Source organism: Strix uralensis, chromosome Z (assembly GCF_047716275.1).
Source record: "Strix uralensis isolate ZFMK-TIS-50842 chromosome Z, bStrUra1, whole genome shotgun sequence".
Taxonomy (NCBI): Eukaryota; Metazoa; Chordata; class Aves; order Strigiformes; family Strigidae; genus Strix; species Strix uralensis.
In genome coordinates this window covers 100,253,100-100,278,715 of record NC_134012.1, presented here as the reverse complement: position 1 = coordinate 100,278,715, position 25,616 = coordinate 100,253,100, and the positions used below count along the sequence as shown (strand labels likewise).

Sequence of the window (25,616 nt, the reverse complement as noted above, 5' to 3'; positions counted from 1 at the left end):
TATCCTCAGGACATTTTATTGAGAAGCGGGAAGAAAAATTGGGACTTGCTTTCCTGGCATGTTTAAACCGACTAAAATTCCTACCACTATTGGCTGCTGCTGCTGGTCTTGCAAAGGAAAATAATCCATCACTCAAGATCAATGGTTTCAAGGTGCAGAGTTACAGAATAGAAGCAAACTAAATTTATAAAAAAAAAAAAAATCAGGGTTTTCATTATTTTATTTATACTATTAACTAGAGAGAAAGCATACATATTGTATCTGTCATACAGTCAATACATTTGCATTTTTTTCTACTATAAATTCTCTATACAAAGTCATTGCCAATTGATACGGTCGTTGATGGCATAGGGCTGAAAAGAACCAAGAGGTATAAAAACAAGTTTGCCATCTTGCCCTGAGTGGAAATGGTGAACAGATACAAAAACTGGATCCTAAATATCGATGTCATATTCTACAGGATTTAATGGTATATGCAAGTAAAAAGAGTCATGCAACTTTTGAAAATACCTGCCAAGTTTTACTTGAGTAAAATCATAAAGTCAGTAGAAGTTATGAAAATATGTTCCTGCCATTATGTCCTCATCATGCAATTTCAGTGGCAACTTTGCAGACTGGGTATTTCCTGTTATATTTAAATTGAGTGCCAGCACTGAAAGTATCCGTTTCCTTTAGTGTTTTAAAACTCACGTGTCTATATAAATAAAAATCTAAGATATCTTTTTTTAAAAACTAGTGAAGGGAAAAGCCCCATTTCTTTTCCTCGCTATTTTTAATCAATGCCAACAACGTATGTCTCATCCCTCACTTTTTGGCAGCTTCTACGTTTTAATCTGGAAAAATCATAACAAGATAGTCAACAAAATAAAGGAAGTCGTCTGTTAACTATTGTTCCCTAAAAAGAACATCACAAATCAGTTGGAATTTTAAAGTTGCTATAAGGTAAATGTTTATAACTATTAGAAGGAATTTTCAGATATAAATATATATATAATATATATTCTGCATACAAAAGGCTCCTGTGAGGCTTATCACCAAGATGCCAGAATAGAGAAGGAAAGTTTCAACGGGAACAACCCAATACTGTAAAGTCTCTATAAGGCGTTTACCTTTCACTTTAAGCCCTGAGCCATGTATTATGACAATTAAGTTCTGAAAATAACCAAAATCCAAATTCTGCATGTTCAGTTTCTTTCTAAGAGCAAGGCGGCAAACACATTTTTAAAACCCGGTTTTAGAAGATTAAGCAGAACAAAAGTAAAATATATCTTCAGGTTATAAACAGAATTGTATTTTACAATCCACCATCCTCACAAGATAACGGCCCACAGCAGTGCAGCAGAGGGATCTCAGTCTAAAGGTTGTGGGTCTGCAATAGGCATGGTATGAAGTACTTCATCTAGAAGCTGGAGGGCACGGTGTAAGTGAATTTCGATCCAGCACGGCGTCTCTTTGATGCTCTGTCTCGGGTAATCAGGTCCCCAACCTTTTACAAAACTCATCCTGAGTATGCATAAGCGGCGAAGGTCATCTACACCGATTCCGGCAGCAGCTGACAAACCTAAACAGGAGAGGTTTCACGTGAGTGTTCACAGACATGTTCTTTTGCCTGGCTCTTTCTTCACGTACAGTTCCCTCTCAGCACAGCCAAGGCCAACCCACATTTCTAGATCTCTGCTATCAAATAAAACACAACGATTATTTCGCGTTTCCTCCAATTAAATTTTTTTTCCACCGTTCTGCAATCTTGAAAGGGTGCTGAAATAAAGCTCCCTAGAATAAAGCAGATGTGACAAAACAATGTCTTACATGATGCAACGCATGTAAACCTTATTTAGGAAATACAGTCAAAAAATATTCAATTCAAAATATTCAAAAAAATAAGAACTCAGACCGACCACCTGCAGGATGCTGGAATGGCAAATCACACTACTTACTTCTAATAAAATAAAAAGATGAATACAGCTGACAAGCTTCAAAGTGCAAGTGTGGCTAAGACAGAAGTAAAATATATTCCTGAAAATGCCTCCAGCAGTTTGTAGGATGGCTGGGAAGTGCCACGTGGCAACACAAGGAATCCACAAAATACTACGGCACATAAAGCAGCCCAAGACACATAAGTACTTACACTTTTAAAAGTGCTTAGGTACAATCTCAAGGAATTCAGTAACTGAGAAAACTCTAGCCCAGAATAACAAGGGAGGAAGGGGAGAAAAAGGAGGAAGGGGAGAAAAAGGAGGAAGGGGAGAAAAAGGAGGAAGGGGAGAAAAAGGAGGAAGGGGAGAAAAAGGAGGAAGGGGAGAAAAAGGAGGAAGGGGAGAAAAAGGAGGAAGGGGAGAAAAAGGAGGAAGGGGAGAAAAAGGAGGAAGGGGAGAAAAAGGAGGAAGGGGAGAAAAAGGAGGAAGGGGAGAAAAAGGAGGAAGGGGAGAAAAAGGAGGAAGGGGAGAAAAAGGAGGAAGGGGAGAAAAAGGAGGAAGGGGAGAAAAAGGAGGAAGGGGAGAAAAAGGAGGAAGGGGAGAAAAAGGAGGAAGGGGAGAAAAAGGAGGAAGGGGAGAAAAAGGAGGAAGGGGAGAAAAAGGAGGAAGGGGAGAAAAAGGAGGAAGGGGAGAAAAAGGAGGAAGGGGAGAAAAAGGAGGAAGGGGAGAAAAAGGAGGAAGGGGAGAAAAAGGAGGAAGGGGAGAAAAAGGAGGAAGGGGAGAAAAAGGAGGAAGGGGAGAAAAAGGAGGAAGGGGAGAAAAAGGAGGAAGGGGAGAAAAAGGAGGAAGGGAGAAAAAGGAGGAAAAAAGAGCCTCACACTCTCTTCTTCCTCTTCTCAAGAATCCCAAGTTTTCCTAAACCTAGTCAAGGACTTTGTTGCTCAGTAATCCCCATTGTTTTGAATAACATTTTTCTGAGCTCAGACCTCAAAGATAATTTTTCAAGGTCAGGTCTAAGCAGCCAGAAGTATCTCTGTTTAAAGGAAGAGAGTTATGTTATTTGACCTTGTATATAAATGTTTTCTCTACTGCATTTCCAACGTCCCCTGAAGAGCACAGAGCAAGACCTGGTGTGTGGAGCAGGTACTCAGGGAATAAATACAGACTTACCAGGGTGCCAGCCCCGCCCCAGCTCCCCCCAATCCTCCTACTCCATTCCATGTTCATCTGCCCTGTCGCAGGGGCAGCGGGTGGCTGGGGGGGTGCTGTTAGGAGGCGGAGCTGTGGAATTTGTTTGCAGGTTAAGGAAAAAAGGAGAGCAAGCAGTTAATTTACTTACTGATGGCTGGGGCTATTCCACCTACTGATCCTGGTCCAGGGATGTTTCCAGCTACTGCTGCAGCTTGAGCAGCAGCAGCAGCTTGGGCAGTGGCAGCCTGCTGTTGCATCTGACGGTGACACTGGCGTAAATCAAACACCTTTAAAGAAAAAAAAATAAGTATCAGACTGTGTAGACTTCCCAAAATCAATGAAGGAAAGAATTCCTCAACTCCCACCCCCGATAATCTGGACCTCTCTGCTCTCCCAAAGCAACTCCTACAGTCTCACCATCCACTTGGGTAAAAGCAAATCTTCCCCGACTAGTTTAATTTCTAACAGAAATAATCCACTAAAGCTGATTCTTAAAGACTCTTCTCATATGATGTCACCACCACTGGCAATACCAGAACCTGGCTGAGCTGAGCAGGCTAAAGCAGCACCCCGTGCAGAATCGACTGCAGGGTCAAAGTCTGAAGGATGCTACAGGGCTGATAAAATCCCAAATTTTTAGTTTAATCCCAGGATTTCCAAAAAATAGGCATATAAATTAAAATGGAAGCCAACAAGTCCTGCTTAACTTTTCAGGTTTTATTCTTCTTTGCTGCTTTAGCGAAATGTGTTAAGTCTCTTTAAAAGAAATACCAATAATTGATAGGCCTGAAGTTTCAGCAGCTAGGTTTGAGGTTGTTGGCATTTTATATCTTTGTGATCAGGCTTGGCACTAATATACACAGGAACTCTGTTCTCATGCTACAAGGCTTGTACGTTGAGGTCGCTGGGGTTTCTTTCACCTTCATTATACAACCTGCCTGCAAAACTGTGGATTTAAAAATAAAAAAAAAAAACATTGCAAACTTCAAGCAGGTTCTCTCTCCTTCAAGAATGGTTTTTTACAAGTGCCCTAAATAAAGTTGTAAGTCTGGCAGAGGAACGTCCGAGTAAGAATCTCCTGAAAATCATTTGTTTCCACGCAACTTTCAGTGACCTCTGGATCACTTCATGTCCATAACACTTTAACACACACTTTACACTTCTGTGTTTACACACGCTTTCCCAACTTTTCTTGTTTTGGAGAGAGAGAGTGAAAAAAGAGAGAAGCTATGCTACAAATTTTAGTAGCAGGTAATTTAAAAAACGGTAAGGCTAAAAATACAAAAAGCTGCTATCGATTGTTTGCAATGAAATCAAAAGTTATTTTTGCAGTATCTAGATGATACTTTCAGTTAAGTTGATTTTTTAAATGACTCTAAAGTGACTTGGTCAGGTTTTAGGGTTTTTTAAAGGAGAATCAAAAGCAAAGTTACATTTATTTCGGTGTCTCATAGCTTCCCTAACATTTACAAGAACTAAATGTATGCTATTTCCCCCCCCCAGTTTTCATCCAGGAACATCAAACCCACCTTTATATATGCACTTGGGTAAATCTTGTGCACAGCATCCCCTGGTGCACGCCCTGCTTCTCTATCCAGGTAGTAACTCTGAACGAAGACCGCGTGGTCACTGAGGCATCTGACCCACACGTCTCCTTCGCCTTTGCACTCCAACTGCACCCCTTTACCTATGTGCAACCTTAAAAAGATAAACAGTTCCAATGCACCTGTGTGTACATACTATAAATCAGACCTAAGTAAGGCAGAAATAATTCTCCCAGCTCTCAGTCATCTGTGATACCTTAATTCACACTCGGCTCACACAAGGACTTGAAATTGTAATTATTATCTGAGGTATAAGTTAGTATGTAGTAACACAAAATCTGCAAAAGAAAAAAACGTCTGTAATAGCACGTCAAGATCGATGGGAAACACAGAATGTAGAAGCAATGATGTCTGAATAGCAACTAACACACTCCCTGACAATACAGAGCTGGGATACCAAACGCATTCAGTTCTTGCTCCGAAGTGTAAAATCCCACAAGGATTCTAATACAGAAAGTCACTCAAGTACACACACAAAGCCACATTTTAATGCAGAACTGTATGTTCATTTGGATCAAGTTACAGCAATCTAGCGTTTTGATTGTCACAGTGCAACATTTCTGAAGACGTGGAATCGGTTTTATTCCTTTTCAAAGAAATAAAAAAAAATTAAAAAAAGCTGCAAGATTGCTTCGGTTCTCTGTGCTTCCGCATCAAAGCCTAGCACATGCATGGTGAGAATGAATGAAAATCCAACCAGCTCTCCATCAACCTTTCTCCACTCCTTTGACAAATCTATATATTGCAGTTATTCTCACGTCGCTCTGTGGTGCGGAGAGCCAATATTCAGCTTGCATACATAATGGCACGAGTTGCTAATTTTATCCTGGAAGGCACAGCCTTTGAAAGCAATGAAAAGCAACGCGCTACGGCAAAGCACTGAAGGTCTTTGTCACCCCGTTCACATTTTGAATGCGTTACAGGACTGGCCTAGAAAGATATATTCTGCTAGAGTTAATGCAGTTAAAACCACACCATACTTGGAATTTCAAAAGGGAGGCACACACTGCAGGTAAAACAAAAATATTATCAAATACCACAGACAGCTGGAGTGTTTGGGATCTGCAGAATACCTTGCTCTCTCAATGGCTTCTGTTCTATGCACGTTGGAAAGCTGGCCCAGGCAGAAACGGTCTCCTCCAGAAGGATCCACATATCCATCAACAGTAACAATTGGACAGCTCGAAGGGACTTTAAATGTTTCCCCAACTTGCACGTCCATTTCAAAATATGCGATTGAACACCAATATTCTGGAGCTAAAGAACATATACAATTAACTGACCGAAAGGCACAAAAAACCCCCCTATAAACCCATTCCAGACAATCAATTAAGCCCTTCTGCAACTGCATCTGGCATTCAGAGTAAGAGCACACAATCACATAAGTTCAGATAGACAAAGGCATGTCTGCTAGCACAGAAAAATACTGCCTGCTGCAACGGACGCGGGCTTGTTGTTTTTATTTGAGCACCCATCAATGCGAGGGGCTTTTGTAGTCACCATCTTACAAGTCTTTGTACAGTTTTTAATTCCAGTTAGATTCTGTAAACCTGCACCTTAGGGCTATAGCTTGATTTTGCCCTCCTTCAGCATAAAGAACTAATACATATATGCCTGTTCATGACTAGGCTGAGAGAAACTAACTCTGAAACAGGTCTGGCTTAAGATATAGGAGTAACTACCCCCTAGGTGAAGCCACTTTGCTCTATCCTCCCTGCAAAGCAAACTGGATTGGGAAAGCAGGGCAACGGGGCAAAAACATCAAAGATCACATAGTGATCTTGTCTGCACACAAGAACGACAGGCATGGGATAAAACAAGGAAGTATTAAGCAAGGGAGCAGAACAAAATGGCGTGTTTTAACAGCAAAGAGGTGCCTTTTTACTCATATTGTTTTACAAACTGGCTACAAAGGGAAGATGGTACTTGGAAGAAGCTACCATGTGAGGAAGGGGAAACCCTGACTCCCTAAGAGGATGCTACTGAAATCCAAACACTTAAGTAAGCTGGTAAACCTGGCAAAGCACACAAAGTGATTTTCTGTGTGTGTACCAGCTGCTCACGTGCTACCTGGGAGCAACTGGCTTATCAAACTTTCAGCAGTTTGCTGTGTGTGCTCTGAAGTGTTAAGAGTTTCCCTCTTCAGATGCATTAAAACCCAAAGTTGCCATAAGCTCAAGTCACTGGGGATTTTGGGGACTCTTTGCCGACCGTCCCATTTAACACGCAGCTTGTTGGGGAGGACAAAAGAAAAATCAGCCCTACAGGGTACTCAAAATAGGGGAAGCTGAAGAGTTAATGTGACAGCAGCTAAACACAGGCTGGAAAAGCCAACAGGAAAAAGAGCTCTCCCAGTGCCGTAAGCGGTACTTGTTCATTACGAACCACAGCACCCAACAGCACGCCTACTTATCTTAAGAAACTGTTCTGGTTTTATTAGAAAAGAGTAAAATAAGGTGCCTGAATGCCTTTTTAAACCTTCAAATAAATACTCGTGTCCCTGAGGACTGAATAGGATGAAATCAATGGGTGAATCAATAAGGTGAAAAAGACATACTCAATAATACGTAATACAATTTAGCTACAGGTAAGTTCACCCAACAATTATCAACAGTTTTGTTTCTGGTACTGATTTAGTCACTGGCCAATGAATAAACACGTTAAACTTTTAGGTTTTTTAACTACGCAGCTCCCCCTGTGCAGGCAACAGCTTTGCTGTTGTTAGAAAGAGAATATATCACCTTGCACGGAGCTAGCCTGTACTGCAAGACAAGACTTTTTTGGTTCCACAAACTTCTACAATTAATGAAGACTCTTGGAAAGAATGGAGAGGTCCAACAAGGCACCTCAGCACCAAAATTCTAAGGGCAACACCTATCTTTCAGGGTATCTGGCTGCAATGAGGAACTCATAGATTATGGATCCAAGAGGGCTTTGGCATGACCTAAGCTCCATGATGTTTCTAAGCAGGCAAGAAGTACAAATTCAGGCACCCTGGAAAGTTTAGGATGGAGGACATTCAGAGTTCAGACACCTCTAGGGTAGGAACCAGCTCAGTGTGGGTTTGAGGACTGCAATTTTTGACTTGGGCAGCTAAATTAAATTCACAGAGTACGCCACTATTTCAAAACAGAGGTCTGAACTCAAAAAGAAGACTTATCACAAAATGGTTCCTCTCCTCCTTTCCTGCACTTTTGAATATATCTCTCACAAATTTCAGAGCACTTGATACAGGAAAAAAAAAAAAAAGACTCAAACCATAAAGTTTTCATAACATTTAGCATTACATGTTAGATTTTACTCACCAGGATGATTTGATATAGGAGGCTGGAATGCAAGTTCATTGTGAACTGGCCCTTTAAAAGAAAACATGCATTTTGTTTTACACAAGGAAAAAATAAAGTTTTCTTTCTTAACTTGTTTTCCTAAGAAAAAAGACTTATGAGGATGCCAGATGTTATAAATCCCAGTCATTTCTGAATCAATTGGCCAAATCTGATAGGGGAGGAAAATGCCCACAGAGGAATTACACTGTTAGAGGTTTCCTAAAAATTCAGAAGTCGAGCAAAGAGCTCCATTAGTATCCCAGGAGGAAAGGCTGCATGCTGCTCAAGCCAGACCCAGCTCCAGGAGAGAGCACAAACCAGATGTAGCATGGAAATGTAATAAAAATAGGACTTAGGCTTCACATCTGCCCTCAAGTCGGGCAAGGAGAGAATCACTGTAGAGAGACATGTGATATATGTGATATAAATCTGTCAGAAACCACACTTCATTAGTTTCATCAATCGCAAAACAAGTTGCCCAGCAGGCTGTGGACTTGACCACAAGAAACAGTCCCTGAAGATGGAAAAAGCCCTGGAGAAAAGGGCCTACAGAAAAAAAAATACTGACTGTGGTCTTGGTATCGGTCAGTTTATTCTCTCCACTTTTATAAATAACTAGGTCCCTTAGAAGCAGCAGAGAACAAGAAGGAAAGACTTAAACATAGTATTATAAGTAACAGCAGCTTTTGCAACAAGATGTCAAAACAGGCACAACGTTGGTAGGTGTCAAAACATGCAACTTTCTGAAGTGAGAAAAGGCAGCAGCCAAGAAAAGCTTTGTGTGGTACCACCAGCCAGTTACAAATATTAATTATGGAAAGATACATGCACTGAGAAACATTTATAGAGTTTCTACAGCACCACTGAAGTTTTTACATCCTATATTTCTGACAAATAAGATGAGAAATGAAGTAGGAACCTAACAGAACAAAATAATGAAACTTTAGATACTTGTGGTATCTAAACCACAATTTTCTGGATAGAAACAAGCTGAAAAGTCATTCTAACATTAACTCACAGTATATTCTCCTCTCCACTAACAATGACTGCTGGAAACAGGTGTTCTGGTTAAGTACTGTACCAGAAAATAAAGAACTGTTCTACCTTTTTGCCACAAAACTTCAAAAAACTTTAATTTGGGTGGGGCTTTTTTGCACTATACTCTTATAATGCATACGCTGTGCTAGACACACTGCAAGTTTGATCACTTTTTTTTCCCCCTTCCCATCTCCTGTACCTTAAAACAAAGAGGCTGTGGTCCTATTTTGTAGATTTAAAAGATTTTCAAGTTTGTGTGTCAAATGTACTCATGAATCAGGCTGTGGCAAGACCACTTTATTGACAATATTACTGCACGAGCTTTCACAAAGTTCTTATAAAGTGGTTCATGTACATGGACACACGTCTTCCAAAGCTTAATGTAGGTTGTTACATCATTAAGAGACGTCTTCAAAATTTCTAGAAAATAAAAACAGCCAGGAACTTCCAAGTTTTGAAAGAAAAATATCCAAACAACACATGCCGAATCAACTTTCTTTTCCACAAAGGAAATATTTACTACAGGATTGCAAAACTTTAAAAACAGAGGTTTAGAAAGGAGATGCTAGTTTTGCTAGGTATAGTAAGACATCTGTAATACAGATGGCATCACTATAGCTATCAGAATTTCTAATCTCTGCTGCTTTAATGAAGAAAAGTCCTTCAAGCTCATATGTAACTGTCAGAATATACTAAACACGGTAGTTCTATAATGAGAAAAAAAAAAAAAAGGATTTGGGGGTAAAGAATAACCACAAACGAGCACCCAACATTCAAGAAAACTGAAAATAAAGTGATTCCTTACAGTAATGTCCAGGATGCATAGGTGGATGATGCTGAAGATGGCCATTCTGGTGGTGAGGTATGGTAGGTGTGTAGGCTGCTGTCCGACTTCCAGTCCAAGTTGTAGTACTATCTAGAAAAAGAAAGGAGTGGTTGGTTTTTAAGGGAGTTTTTCCGCATCTCCCTTCTAATCCTCTATTTCTCCTGAACATTTGGAAACTGGTTTTTAGAAAACTAAGAAGAGTGCACATATGTATATACTCACTGTGATGGTAAGTAGCTGGCTGAGCTGTAAACCCATTCTGCTGAGTTCCTGGCTGAGGCCCTGAAGCAATCTGTAAGAGTCCATCACTATGGCTACCTGTCAATATACTGGTAGGTTGACCTGGTAAAAAAACACACTACCTATTCATGAACGTTCCAAAATTTTAATTAAGAAGAGCTCAGCACTACTGGGGAGGAAAATACACCCAACTAAGGGCACTGCAATACACAGTTCCTACAAGTTTGGTTTCAGTATTTTTTTCCACCCCCCAGAGCGTCTTAGGAAACGTGAAGCAAGATGCTCTGCAGCAGCTAATTTTGACTCGGACACCCTTAATATTTTAGGAGTAGAAGTATGCAGAGAACTCTGTTTATCAACCGCATCTTTTGTTTTGTTCACATCTCATTTTGGAGTTTGAAAGGAAAGAAGAGGAGATGTCACAGGTTTTATTGAACGACAGAGCTGGAGTAGATTTGGTATGAATCCAAACAGGCTAACAGTAAGTCCAATAAATTGCTTATTTTCAGCATGTTATAACTACTGTTCCTAAGGAGGACACTGGCTTAAATTTACGTTCCTCCAAAACGTACTGAACAGTGTTTTATTTTTAAAAATAGTGCTTGAATAGAGCTGCATACATCACTGGACTCCTTCCTGAGAAAGTTGCTGGGGTTTTTTTCTCCCAAATAAATATTTCAAGAATTGTCTAAGCTTTAAAGGAAAACTACAGATATTTCAGAACAGGTTAACAGAATTTGATTTTAAAAGGCTTCAGCTCAGCCATTAACACTAAACTGATCAGCAGGTTCACAAGTACACTTGCACTCTCAAACTGGTGTGGCTAGCAGAATTTAACACATTGAAAACTTGAACTAAAACCTGAAAATGAGCTTTTTTTCCCTGTCCACTTGGCTCCAACAATTATAGCACCGAGGAGAAGTTGTTATTGACTGTTAACTGTTGTGCAAAGGCAATACAATTAAACTGCCGTTCCCTTTTTTCTCTGCTGGAGACAAATAGAGACACTGTATCTCCGCTTGGCAAAACCATCGTTAATTTTAGCCAAAAAGTTGCGAGCTGGAATTAAAGAACATTATCAAAACACCACGCCACCGTAATTCAGATTTGATACCACGAAATGCATTATAAGCACACATCTTTGATGTTAAAGTGACGAAGAGTATGTGAAACCCCTCCAAACTTCATGGCTTCCCTACGTTAGGGCTGCAGGACGCTGCGTACGTAACTGCCTTACCGTCCTGCTGGAGTGAAGTGTGAGGTTTGATGTGGGTCAACCACGCTCTTCCACTTGGACCAAATACAGATGGGAAAGAAAGAAAAACTTCAGCGCAGCACTCCAACGGACTCGTGAAAATATTAATTAGGGCTGTCACTCTGCTAGTACGGTGGGCCATTATAAAAATAATCAAAACTGGAAGATTCATTTTGTCAACTGTGGAACACTAAAGAGTTGTCTGAAAATCTCTCGATGCTGCCACCTTACAGTAGAGCTGTTTGTTGTCCTGCTTGCTGCTCTTAATAAAATAATAAAATTCTTCCATTCCTACAGCAATTATTTCAATAGCCATGATGTTTTGTCAGTGGTCAATTATTTTAAACGTCGTATCACTGAACCTTTGGCATATCCAAAGCAGCCTTGTGACACTCACGTAGCGTCACTCTCACTGAAAAAAGACTGAGTCACCAGGAAAAGTTACTCAAATTATGCTCCAAGTTAAAACCTTACGTTAACGCTTACGAGACAGCCTAGATCATATCACCACCCCCTGTGTTTGCGTGGCGTGGTAACACCACAGTTGCAACACAAGGTCTACTTTGGCAAAAAACCAGTGGTCAGCTTTGCGCTTTCACGTTTTTAGTTTAGTACTTCATATAATCTCGATGATCTTACTTGTTGAAGCCACAGGAATGTTGGGAAAATTAGTGGTGCTGGTAGTGCTAGCCTCAGTAGGAGCTAACATGGCTGGGGTGCTATAAGGCTCTGTAGATGCCCTGTTACTTGGTGGGTGCTGGATGGTTTGGACCGAATGGCCTTCGGCAGAAGACAACGACGGCTGCCCCTCGTAGTCATGAACGTATTCGTCTTTCACCAACATGCTTGATGGAGCTGTGAAGAAGCAAAGGGTTAAACACGCAAAGCAAGCCTATTTTCTGAGTTTAGCTACAAATTGCACTGCTACTTTCAAGCCATAGCGATGCTATGAAAACTACTGGGGGGAGGATTTAACCTATATCAACATTGCCAAAGCACAAATTACAAATAAACGCTTCGAGTCAGCAGCAGGAAATTTTAAAGCAGAACTGGATGGAAAAGCAAACTGTTTATTTTGCTTACTGCTATCAACCAAGGGGTTTAGTCCAACAGTAGTAGACTCCAACGGCGTTTTGGTTTCATCGTGTGATTGGACATGGTTAATAAAAGGGAAAAAGGTGCTTTTTGTCAAGCACCTAACTCTCTATTAATGCAGCAGCTAACAAACCAATTCTAGTATATGAATACAAACATACATAAAGCTCCTGTGAAAAATGTAATTCATGAACACAGCACATAAAGAACTTCACGCATCCCTTAGGTAATTTTAAGCGACTCCCATCCAAATTGACTAGAAACATCAAATTCACATTCAAAACCAACGTAACACCACTCTGTGTTTAACAACGTAGCCACTAATTCAGAATATCGCACACAGAGCGTAAGGAAATTACTACCTTCGCCACCACAAGAGTTTATTTCTCTATCTCCTACGGAGCATGTTCAAGTTAAAACCCTTACACTACATTAGCTCCCATGCTCATTTTTAAAGCAGCCTTAAATACATTAAAATCTGACAGTAATTTTCTGGTTCCTGCTGCAAAAACAGTAGCACGACAAGGAAACACTTATTATGTATTTAGAGTAAGCTTTGAGTCTGTAAAAAAGGATCATTTTTCAGGAGACACCAGTAACAATACAAATTAGAAGAGGTGAGCTCACGAGTTAAAGCTTGGGAAGTTAACAGTTTGTTGGGTTGTTTGGGGGTTTTTTAAAGTCATTTTTGCTTGAATTCTTCTAATAATGTGCTAAAAAAATTGGATTTACCCAGATTTCCTTCTCTATGAATTCCTTCTGGAAGGAAAACCAAAAAACACCTGAGTTTTGAGATAAAGCAGTTACCAGCTGCACAATGTCAGATTTCTGAATAATGTTCACTGGACATTTAATGTCCAATTTCTCTCAAGTTTGACGGAGAGCAAGAATATTAGACTGCTTCATTCAACTGCATAATAAATACAGAATTTCTGTAATTTTCTTGTTAAACTACTTATTAAATCAGAAGCATCTATTATTCCTGATTCAATTAATTAGTACATCATACAGATGCACTCATTCTTGGGTGTTTTTTTGATGGGTTTTGGGGTTTCTTTTCCAATTAACTGCATCCAACAGCGAGGTTTTGGGGGTTTGTTGGGGTTTGAAAGTTGCAGACAATGTAAACAGAACTCACCTACAAGCTGAGCTGAAGCCTCAGTTTAAAGAATTTATCAATACTTGCCTCTCATATGTTATTTAGCTGATTTTTGAAACCAGAGAGACAAATGCATTTCCATCTGCTCTCTATACTCCCTCCCAAGGAGACACACAGGAATAAACTGTGCACGTACTGAAGAGTTTTAACACAGTTTGTGCCCGTAGAAATGCAAGAGTAAACAGAACTACTCACCAGAACTCTGTAGTGTCAGTCCTGAGAGATCTTTAAAAAGAAGAAAAAAAAAAGGGGGGGTGGAGGATTATATACACAGAGATCTTCAACAATATTGAACATTAAGTTTATAAACCTTTACAAATTAGTACTACAGACTCTACATATTATACCCCCTCCATCACAACACAAGTCTCAATGTTAAGTTATTCCTAGGACACACATCAACTGTAAGAACGGGGTGCAAAGCCAACAGAAAGGCTTAAAGAGAAGCCACAAACTGTTCTTTCAAATTTGGAATAAAGGTAAAAGAATAATTGCATTAAGAAGATGGACAAGAGCACATGAGAGCAATTTATAATTAGATCATTAAAAGTTAATGTTTCTAATTTAGGCCTGTATTTTCTACACTCAAAAGGAAAACATTTTACATTCCATTCCCACTGTTCCATTTTAAATCAAGAGTCTACTTACCGATGCCAGGCGATACTACACGCTCATAATGGTAAGGATTTACACAGACACTGTCACATTTTAAGTCAAAAGCATACTGACAATATTTAACATGCTTGAGTTCATTTTTATGAAGATCAGGCCACCTCCAAAGACGAGCGTAAATCACATGAGGGAATCCCTTGCGACCAGCCACCTAAAAAGTCAGACACAAAAGTTGATTGGGAAAGTAGCAAGACATATCACTTTACTTAGTGAGGAGCAAAGCTGGAAGAGGACAAACAACAACACAACCTCTCTCCATCATCAAAATATGAAAAAAAAAAGGTGATGTACAGTTTACCCAAGTTCTGTACTCAACAGAAATAAACTTCTATTAGGGTTTTGCTACGGTTAAGTCAACACTGTGATTCTTAAGAAAAAATACTGGATACAAAATGGCAGAAGCAGAATTTGTGCTTAATGTAGTATGTATGGTCACCTTCCCCACCATGGATGATGAAGGAGCTTTGCCCCAGAAGAAGAGGAACGAGGCACTAAGCTACACTATAAGGAATTTACAAGTAGAAGAATGCCAATCCATTATACTGAAAAAAAAAAAAAATAATAAATGCTTCTAGGGTAGACAGAAAGCTAGCCAGCAAACATGACATCTGTCCTGGAACAAGGAAGTCGCAACCCAAGCTATACAGGTACTGAGTACTGACGATGTAAGGCTAACATAAATCCTCAGTGCAGACTCCTTGGAGTACCTTAGCAAGGGATCACAGGTCTTTCTTCACACTGCTGACCAACACAGAGCTAACAGAAGCTTGTAGTGAAAATACCAGGATAAACAGCCGAATTTGTTACGTGACCCTGCTTTTTACTGCCACACACACACTCGTTTAGAACGGCTGATCCAACGCCTTCTGCTCCTCGTGAAAAAAAATAATCAACTACTGCAGCAGTCCAGAGCTCCAGCCACAAAACATGCCTACAAATGGGGGCGAGGAGGGATGCAAGAGAAGAGCTACTCTTCCTCAACACTCTAGGATCCTGCGTCACTCACTTTCGCTCCAGCTTCACTAGGAGGAAAACATCTGATTTTCACTTGTACTAACCTGAAGCCTCCCATCCAGCGTTCTCTGTATTGTAACACACTTGCTAGGATGAGCTCCATTTGTGGTTATAGCTGTAATCAAAGAATCCAATTCATCTTTTTTCTCCTTTAGCTTTTTAACTAAACTTTCAATTGCGCGTTTTGCAAAAGTTTCACTCTCTCCACCTTGTCGATGGCACATCAAGCTGTGAACAATGCTCAGACAAGCATCATTACTTGTTGGCGTGTTAGTAATAGACATATTGTCCATTTGTCACAGCTTTTTCTTTCAGATCAAATGTCAGTTTTGGGGGCTGTTATGATTTTCAAGCTGATGAACAAGAGATGATCCAAGTTAAGTGTTAGATGTACTGTCTCTTGGTAAAACCTAGGAGGAAAAAATATCTACATTAGAATTGTTTTTAACAAATTGCAGATCATGTTTCTAAGGAAGTCTGTGGCTTTTTGCTTCTTTTATTTTCAAGCTAAGTGCAGGATATTAAAAGCACATGAAAAAACTGCATTGCTTGTCCCATGATAGCTAAAACATGCTTAAGACACTGCTTGCACAGTTTTAGATATAAGATTAATTTTTTTCCCCTAGTAACAATATTTAAATAAAGATTATAGTTTATATACATGTACACATAGTATGTACATATAGAAAGGTAGGGATTATTAGATGAACAGGCTCTGAATGAGGAAAAGGAGAACAGTGACAATAATTTCCTATGTTTTATACTGGTAGGATGAAACCAAGTGAAAATACTGACTGGGAATCAAGGGGCATTGACTTAAACCAAATTTGAATAGTGAAGAAGCATGAATGCACACCAGAATCATCTGTCATCTTTATGTAATAATCCTGTTCAAATAGTTTCAGCTATGTTCTGACCTCAGACTAACTCTATTTCTCTCTGCTGATCAGAAAGGCACAAATTGTACCTGGCCATTGGCTTAATACACATTTATGTAAATTAGTATCGTATGTATCTTCGTATCTGAAAACCCCAACTGGCACATTTGTCTTTCCCTGTTTGGATCCAGCTTCTTCTGGATCAAGACGAAGCAACTGAAGTCACTAAAAAAGCACTTCCAAATAGTCTCAAACAGAGCTGCCTTAATTACACTGAATATAAGATAAGGAGTAAGCCCCTCCTAACACATTTGGCCTTTAAACTCCATTTGTTAAGAACCTGCAGCGGTTTCTGGTCGTGAAGTCATCCTTCTCAAAGCCAGCAAACCTCACCCTTTTGAAGTTTCCTTTAATTCACAAATCAGAAGAAGAGCTGGCCTGATTTTCTCAGTTCTGAGCAAGCTAATTACTACGTTTTATCCAGAAACATAGGACAGCAGGTTTTGTGCACTCACAGAAAAGGAGTCTAATGTCAAAAAGCTGCTTTGGTTCTTCAAGTAGTCACCCACGAACACCATTCTACCAACTCTGGGGTCTGACTTTCTTAAGACACTGGCAGCAAATATACATAAGCGATTTTACTACATTTACATTTTCTGAGTAAGCTTAAAATATAAGCCTTTCCAAAACTAACGTGTTCTCAGCAATTTCAATAAAATATATCTGAGTTCAATAGTTAAGGGGAAAAAGTTTGTTCGCATCGTCTGAGGAACACATCCAGTCAAAGACCTGTTACTGCACTGGAATTTTCCATGTTATCAGAGGTACAGTAGCAGAAGCTATTTATTGGAAACAAATGCGTTGCACAAAATTAAGAGTGGGATGTTAATTTACAAAGGTAACGCATCACACAAATTACAGTGTGAATGCAGGGCTTCCCCTCCTGTAAAGGAATACAGTAACACAAATCCAGCACTACTATAAAAGGAAACAAAGTCTTCCCTATTTAATATTTTCTCCAATTTCAACTTTAATACAGCATGCTTTGGTATACTTGGAAAATAAAAAAACCACATTGCAACGCCTTCCCCCCCCCCCCCCCCCCCATTTTCTTCTTTTGTAAGGATGCTTCTGGACCTAATTTCTCCCAAAGGAAAACAATTACCTCAAAGTTTGACTACGATAATTTTACCTAGATATTAAAGTTTCTCCCTCAATGTTAGTTTTTTTTACGCTTCAACTCCGTAAGCCTCTTTGGAAAGTCAAGCTTAACCTGCCAGTCATTCTCCATGGCAACTCGCACTCGCATTAAATCCGTAAAAGCTTGCCAGATAAAACAGAATAGAACATCATTTTTCTTAAATATGAAACAGCATCCCAGATAGATATGCATAAGTAATCATAAATAAGTGACTTGATAAAACTATTAGCCAAAAGACCTTTAAATAAAGAGATGCTTAAAATGAGACATGCAGCTCTATCTTCTACACCCCTAAAACCATGAATGAGAATTTTGCTTGCTGACTTTCAGAAGACTAAGATCAAGCAAATAAATCCTTATTTAAGTGGAATGATCTTCAGAAATGTTGAGTCACCCCTCAGCTGCCACTGCGCTCAATAGGAGCTTCTGACTGTTCAGCACTTTTGAAAGCCGGGCCACTTGTTTAGGATTTTGAATCCTGTTACACACTGCTGGTGCGTAATTGCACGGTAATTCAGGAGCCTCCCTGTAGAAGTCCCTTCTACAGAAATCTGCTATTTAATCTTGTCGTTTTGATCCCCAGAAAAAGGGGGCGAGGTCAGTGGCTATCAATCTGATTGATAGTATTGATAAAACGCTGTGACGTTGTTTCTCCTGCAGCACCAGAAGCATCAGTATATTGTGCAGAGAAGCCAATTTTTTACGTTCCACAAATTTAGTTTCTCACAAAATAGCTCTACAAGCCTATCTTTGACTGAGTCACACATTCAAGAAGTGCCTTAACACCTTCTTACTATATTACTTTCATGTGTGCAAATAAAAGCAAAATGCAATCTTAATGAGTTTTATTTTTAGAAGATAGCCTTTGAAGATAAGGTTCCAGCATGCCCTCAGCCGTGGAGAGCTAGATGTTCTGCAAAACAACAGCACGCTGGTGTGATTTAACTTGTACTTGATGAGAGAATGAAACTTCAAAACCGCTCCTTAGCACGTCCCCCCCCCCCCTCAAGTAGGTGATCCCACACTACAGCTCAAGCTTAAATTTACAGTGGAATAGGTAGGGCCAAATATACTGAGCAAAGATCTTTTTACTTCCCTCTATCCAGGAATTTCCTGGAAAAAGAAATGAGTGAGAGTGTGCTTTGGGGGAAAAGGGGCAGAGAGAAGAGACAGGGAACATGAGAAAAGCAGCAGCAGGAGACAGCGCTTGGAGTGGAGCTCTCAGCTTCGCCTCCCAAGGAACAAAAAGGTATTTCTCTCCCTTTTGCTATGGTGTGATGTGAGCAGAACACAGAAGAAATAAAAAAAAAAATAGGGTAAGATGATGTGAAACGCTAACAAGTTACAAAGTTATCGAGAAGTTACCTCTACGTTATAGAAAGTCATTTATTTCAGTAACAGGTACGTTACAAAACAAGGGAACAACAACTAGTGTTCTGCCATAGTCTGAAATATTGGAACAAGAATAAGATCCTCTGAAGAAGAGACAAATCTGAAAGACAAAAGAAGTTAAGATTGCCAGGCAATTAAAACCACTTTTGATGATCTGTAGCCAACACGCCGCTATCTCAGAGAACTGATAAGTGACCATGAGCTGAAACTCTTCCTCCAAGACTGATGCAGACTTGAGCAAACAACCGTAATTCTGCCGTACATCCTACCTCCCCGCGGCTGCCTCGCTGAAGGGTGATGTATCTTTTTAGCCCGTGCAATGAAATTCAAAACATGAAGCAGCTGTCTAAAATTAAAAATGCAACACTGGTGCCACATGCCTCATTTTCACGTCTGTGGATAATTCTGCCAGAAATGGTTACCTGAACAATATAAATAGATTCTAAAAACACAGGCATCTATAACAGCATGCTACCTCATATAACTAAAATCAAATATATTATTGACTTATCTACGTGGAAGTAACATTACTGAGCTCTCACACTAGTGCTTTGATTGCACTTACATTTATCTTATGGGCAGAAAAGAAAAATAAGCACCGTACTGACTCAAACTATTCCCCTGTTCTCAGATCAACTGCTACATTCTCCCTCTCAAAGCAGCGATCATTTTACTAGCGTGACTAGAAAACAGGGTTTAATGTTCAGCATCTTCTCCTCCTCAGAGCTCCAGGAGAGCATTTCCCATTTGTGGCAGCAAGGTGCTCCTGATCAACTAGAAAAAACAGAGCAAAGTACAAAAAGCCAACGAGATCTCACCCAGAGGGATAATCAATGCATTTATGGAACAGAAAATTACTACTCCACCTTGTTTGCCAGTATCTCTCTTCAGCTGCACCAGCAAGAGAATATTATAAGCTAGCACGGTGCTTTTACATGCCAAAAAACAAGGGTAACAAAACCAGCATGAGCCATGACTTCCAAATATCTGCAGCAACTCTTCAGGCAGCAAACTAGGTATTTAAGAGATCTGATCATTTGGAAGGCCTCACGCGAGGCCCGAGACTTGCTGAGGTGTATTTCAGTTTGAAATTCTTCATCTAAAAAGCACGCAGATGCACAGACACACACGCACGGTCTGAAGAAGGAGCAAGGGGTTTAGAAAAAGAAAAGTTTTTCTGCTTTTCGCGGTTAGAAAAAAAAAAAAAAAAACAACACACGGACTTGATTTCCCTGCTTTTACAGTCGTACAGAAGTTCAACTGAGACCTAAGGGTAGGGGCTGCTAAAAAAAATACGAAGACTTCACCTAAACCCCCATCAAATTTTGAAACTTATCTGAACAATTTCTTCCTCCAAACAATTCCCATTTCCAGTACTCTAACGCGGTTGAAATTTGCCGAGGAGTTACAGATTTCTTAAAAAGAACTCCCATTCTTTCTACATATTAAGAACAGCCTTAAATGAAGACTTTTTACACTCACAAGTCACTTATCTTCCCCCTCTCCTCCCACAAAAGCCACACTTTGTGATTTGGGGAGAACGATCAACCCCAAACAAGAAAAGGAAATAATACGCTTACGCAGACAAACCAGGCGGTTATGGATGGAGCTGGAAGTCAGGGAATATGATCCAGGCAATCAGCAATCCAACAGCTTGGGCAAGATGGTTAATCCAGGCTCGACGCTGATATGATACGCCACCCTATTCATTTACAGTAGGGTTTAAGCCAATCGCAGCTGCGGAGGGATCAAATTCACCAAGAAACTCGGTCTAAAAATGTGACAGTCCAAATGCCACTCGATAATTACTTTAAGATACGGGCAAAAGGCCAAAACCCCCTCCATGTCACTTTGTTAGCATATATTTTATTCGTTACGTTTCTACAGCAAACTAAGTATTTTCCAGAGACAACGTGAGACTCTTGGAGACTTCATTGTTTGCAGAACAAATTACAGAAGTAATACGATTGGGAGCGATCAAGTAACACTTAGTTTTAAAAACTAAGATGCTAAGAATTAAGATGCTAAGACGCCAAGGATTAGATACAGAAAAATATACAGTGAAGTGCTGTATTTAAAGAAAAAAAGTTTAAAAATATAGTACAGCCTTAGCACAACTGGAAAAATAGTTCCTGCAGGTGTCAGGGCAGCAACGGCCCTTTGAAAAGTTTTTGATGGAGAAAGGGAAGAGGTCTTGCAGATCAGCTCAGAAAAGCCACGATGCTGAAGGTCCAGAGATGCTGGTAGGGAAGGCTGATAGCGATGCCCAACGGGGGAGGCAGGGGAAGAGGCAGCACACGCTGCCAGATCAGCGAAGAATGCAAGCTAGGTTTGCAACCGCGTGCACAAGAAGCCTGAAATAAACAGTTGTGATGGAAATCCAACCAGGCTGCAAAGTTAAAATCAAAGAAGAAAAAAAAAAAAAAAGATTCTACATGTGCTAAGGATCAGATGACACATTTGGGGCTCAGGAAGCCTTTAAACGGCAAGACTGAGGCAGATTTGCCATCTTTTTGTACAAACTGATCAGGTAACAGTCCTGTGTCACCTCAGAGCGCTTCAGATGATCGCTGGAGGTCCCTTCCATCCCAACTATTCTATTCTAAAGAATACAAACACAGATTTTTAGTAGCAGTTATGCAAAAATGCTCTACGATGCCTGTAAATATACAGGCCTGAGAATTTTTAATACCAGTATAAGGGCTGGTGTTACAACCATGTTGATGCTAAAGATAATAACATAAGGCAAATAAGTGTGTTTAATGGCATTCACCAGGTACAATTCAGCATTTTGATCTATGCTACGAATCTTAAGATAACTTGGCCACCATCCATCATAACATACTGTAGAAGGGTCTAAGCAAGTCAGCAAATTTGCAGGCAGAATATCCTTTGTGATGAGCCACGACTCAAGTATTACCACTACAGTCTTCAAAAAGGAAAAAAAAAAAAAAAGCTCCTAAGGTCTGAGCTTCCAAGTAAAAAAGAAATTAAAACATGTATATTGCAGTAACAAAGAAAAACCACAGCCAGATCAAGGCCTGTGGTGCCTGTATGATGTCGAAGGGAAAGATGCACCGCCTGCAATTCATATACTGGGGCGAGGAGGGAAATGAATTAATGTAAAAAATATCTTAATGACCAAAAGCCTATTTCCAAGTTGGAAATACAAAGGTAATTTTGGGAAAAATATATCTAAGAAAAAAGACGAATTCTTTGCTTGAAGCAGCCACCGGTGCTCCGGGAGCATGATTTACCAGTAACAGCCATCCCAGTCACAGATTTCCAGCATTTTGATACCAGGCAGTAATGTAATGCTAACGAACTGGCTAATTAGAATAGCGTACAAATTGACATCTTGCTAGAACATTTCACACGAATAAAGGACAAGAAAGGCTCTTGCATAAGCTGTTGCCTCCAAAATTAGACAACCACAAAGATGTCAGAAAAGCAGCACATACATTTGATAGCTTTTAACCACCAAAACATTACTACAGAGTTTTGCTGTTTAATAATGCAGTGGTAGCAGTTTTATGATAAACATGATAAAGAAAAATCCATAAACCAATAAAACAAAAGGCAGCTCGTGATTTGATGAAGATATGAATAAGTGATTAAACTGCAGATACTTTCCAGCACATTAGACTATTATCTACTTGCCCAAAGGGTGAACAGGAACAAAATGTTTGTAGACATAAGAACAATTAGCATTAAAGAGCAAGAGAAAGAGGACTAAGAAGATACTACACTCGCACTGTTCCCTGTACAGTAAGAGCTAACATTCCCCAGAATACTATTTTTGTGCGTGCATCTGAATCATCAGTATCAATTCTGCTCATCTCACTGTCAGTAGCTACAAAAAATTTAAGACACATGACAGCATAAAAGGAACTGGAGAAGAGTTTTTCAGACAACTCTGAGTGGCAACTCTTTCATCTTAACATAAATCCGCAGTTAAAAAGCACGAGCAGCCATTTCTTTGTGGAAGAAACTGATGTGATGTAGCTGCCCAACTGCAGCTCTCAGCATCTTTACTCCTCTCAGCTTCCACCTGTGCACTTCAGCTGCTTTCAAGAGCTCTTTACAAATGCAACAGACTGATCCTGTAAAGAGAGCAAACATTTCTGCTGCACAAGGTTCCAGGTTTTTTTTTTTTTAATCTCGTTCAGTAAAAAACACATCTAAATCCTTATCTTGTCTGGGAATGCGTGGGGAGGGGGGGCAGGACACGATGAGAAAGGTAGCGCTACTATGCTGATGTGACTACTTAAGCACTAGATTTAAATCTCCTAGAAAGTTGTATTTTTCATTTTAGTTCCCCTTTCCCTCTACTTTTTCTTTTTGAGAAAGCATACAGCTGATAAAAACCCTCCTCTTTTCAATACAGGCTTCTGTATGGTCAGAGAAGGAAGACTAACGCACGTTACACCACGGGAGTGGCGAGGGCAGCAAACTCTACACCTGGATCTGTTTCCACAACACAGATCTGGGTCCCCCCAAGCTACCTCACCTCCAAGAAGGCACCCTTGGGTGTCCAACCAAGCAAGAGGTCATCCCCTCCTCATCCCAGCACCCGGGGGTAAGGAGGGGATGAAAACCTGGCAACGGGCAGGAGTGACCCCATTCAGAAAGCAGAAGGTGGTGGAGTCCTCGCCACAGAATGACAGAGCAAACCTGAACTCTTCCTTCAGAGTTATCCTGCAAGACCCATCTTCTTGCAGAAGGCTTCCTTCAACAAGGACAAATAGTAATTTGTCAAAACCTCACAAACAGAAGAAACAATTGTGGCTATGCCAAGCAATAAAAGGAAGAGCCAAACCTTGCTCAGGCAGAAGCGGTGTGATTTTTCACTTGTACGTAATGTTTCGATACCCTAGCAATAGGTGTATTAGATAACATCTGTTCTTTATTGTAATCTGCACAGGGATAATGTTCTCTGCATTTGTTCGAGCTTACCAAAAAAAAAAAAAAAAAAAAATCACCTCTGGGCAAAGCGAGCATGGAAAATTCCAGTCCCAACCAAAAGCCGAGTTTTTCACAAGGTTAACAACGTAGGAAAACAGAGTCCTAAAATTCCAGCAGGACCTTAACAACAGCACGGCGACCGATCTGCTCTCAGCACCTTTGTTCTCCACTAAATCTGTTGATACCTCTCAAAACTCACATCCCTATTGTGTCAGCTGCGCCTGCACGCATTATGTAAAGAGCCATCTACTTAAAAAAGGAATTCTAATCAGTTTGAGACACTTACTGCTTCTCTTTAGGCTTCAGCTCTTTGAAATAAAGTTTCTATATCAATATTAAACACGCATGCTTATGCAACAAGCAAATCAAAAGAGGTTCATGAATGCAAAGTGAGAAGAAACTCCTTCCAGTAACAATCCGGCCAAGATAAGAGGAGGGCCAGAAGGACAAGTTGCCTACTTATCATGACGCTGGAGTACAAAAACAGGTTTAGTTTTATAGGGCAGTACAGCTATTTCAGCAACCTCGCGTGGAATTACCTCCATTACTGAACGAAGTACCAACAGTCCAAGAGTCTCACAATTTAAAAGATGACAGCTATCGCCGAGCCTGAAATCGCTCTCGCCTGTTGACAGTGGCAACACCATTCTTAACCAAGATCCTTGGAGAAGTGGTGGTAAAAGACACCACGATCCTACTCCGACCGTATGTATTTGACAACAATTGGTTTGCAGTCGTACAATTTAGGCTCTAAGTAATGACACACCTAACCCACAACTAGATTACCCCATAAATTAACCAGCCTTCCGTGGTAAAACCTACGAGACCGAACTACGCAGCACATCACAAACCTCCCCCAACCCCCCCCCGCCCCACACCCCCAAAAAGGGGGATGGGAAGGAAAAACACTAAAGAAAGACTAATCTTTAATTAACACCCCTTGTGCTGAGCGGCCCCGCGCTGTCTGAACCTCGGCTAAAAGCACCGTTCTCTGTTATTTGACAAAGAAGATGGCAGATTTGGAAGAACTAAACGCGAAGCGGCTCACACAAAACCATCCCCGGGCATTTTTCAGCGTGCGGGAATAGAGCCCCGAAGAGAGCGAAGAAGCACCGGAGGAAAGTTTAACTGGGGACAGGCCGGCTGGAGAGCCTTTAGGAGAAGGCACCGAGATTTTTAAAAAATAATACTAGAAGTTTGGCGGGGGTGAGAGGGAGGATCGTATTTTTTTCTCGCTGAGGGCAAGCGGGGGAGGTGGGGAAGGAGCCGGGGAGGGGAACCCAGCGCAGCGAGGCCGAGGAGAAGCCCCCGGGCAGCGGGTGAGGCGGGGGGGGGGGGAGCTGCCCCGGCTCCCCGGAGCGGCAGCCGAGGCGGGAGAGGGGGGGGGGGGGGAAGCGGGCGGGAGGAGGGGGCGCGCTGCGGGCGGCCTCGGCGGGCGGGCGGGAGCCGAGAGCGGATGTTACCTGGGCCGCGGGCGGCGGCGGAGCGGCCGCTCTCCGGGCGCGGCCTGCGGCTGTGGTGAGGGGCGGCGGCGGCAGTGGCGGGAGCTGGGGGAAGGGGAGGGGGGGGGGAGCCTTCCCTCAGCCTCAGCCGGCCCCGGTGCGACGGAGCGGGCCAGGCCTCCGCCCCCCCGCCCTCCCCTCCCCGGGCTGCGGCCGGGCCGGCGGGGCGGTGCTCACAGGCCCGCGGCGCGGGGGAAGGGAGGACCCGGCCGCCCTGGGACGGCCACCCCGGTCGCCGTCGCCTTGTTGTTGTTTTGTTGTTGTTGTTGTTGTTGTTGTTGCCGCGGCTCCGGCCGCTCGCGCTCCGCGGCCGCCGCCGACACGTCCAGCCGCCACCGCGCA

General features: G+C 41.2%; 1 protein-coding gene across 2 annotated transcripts; it reads right to left on the bottom strand.

Moving 5' to 3' along the window:
• Window positions 1-202: 202 nt before the first annotated feature.
• Window positions 203-25,616, bottom strand: SMAD4 (SMAD family member 4). Of its 2 annotated transcripts, XM_074857134.1 has the most exons (12): window positions 25,236-25,616; window positions 15,381-15,746; window positions 14,299-14,473; window positions 13,846-13,875; window positions 12,036-12,251; window positions 10,124-10,243; window positions 9,881-9,991; window positions 8,017-8,067; window positions 5,785-5,968; window positions 4,637-4,805; window positions 3,256-3,394; window positions 203-1,561 (listed from the first exon to the last, which is right to left on the bottom strand). In XM_074857134.1, exons 2-12 carry the CDS (start codon window positions 15,627-15,629, stop codon window positions 1,350-1,352), a joined length of 1,656 nt encoding a protein of 551 aa, XP_074713235.1. In that variant the 5' UTR covers window positions 15,630-15,746; window positions 25,236-25,616; the 3' UTR covers window positions 203-1,349. The 2 variants fall into 2 exon arrangements, with proteins under 2 accessions (XP_074713235.1, XP_074713236.1); XM_074857135.1 differs by lacking the exon at window positions 10,124-10,243 and having other exon boundaries at window positions 25,236-25,615.

What these genes read in the sequence shown, in the direction of transcription:
- SMAD4 (XM_074857134.1), bottom strand. Translation starts at nt 15,629, where the DNA reads ATGGACAATATGTCTATTACTAACACGCCAACAAGTAATGATGCTTGT. An exon ending in TGTAGTATCGCCTGGCATCG is followed by an intron (nt 13,876 to 14,298) that starts GTAAGTAGACTC and finishes TTCTTTTTAAAG; the next exon opens with ATCTCTCAGGACTGACACTA. An exon ending in GCCAGCTACTTACCATCACA is followed by an intron (nt 9,992 to 10,123) that starts GTGAGTATATAC and finishes TTCTTTTTCTAG; the next exon opens with ATAGTACTACAACTTGGACT.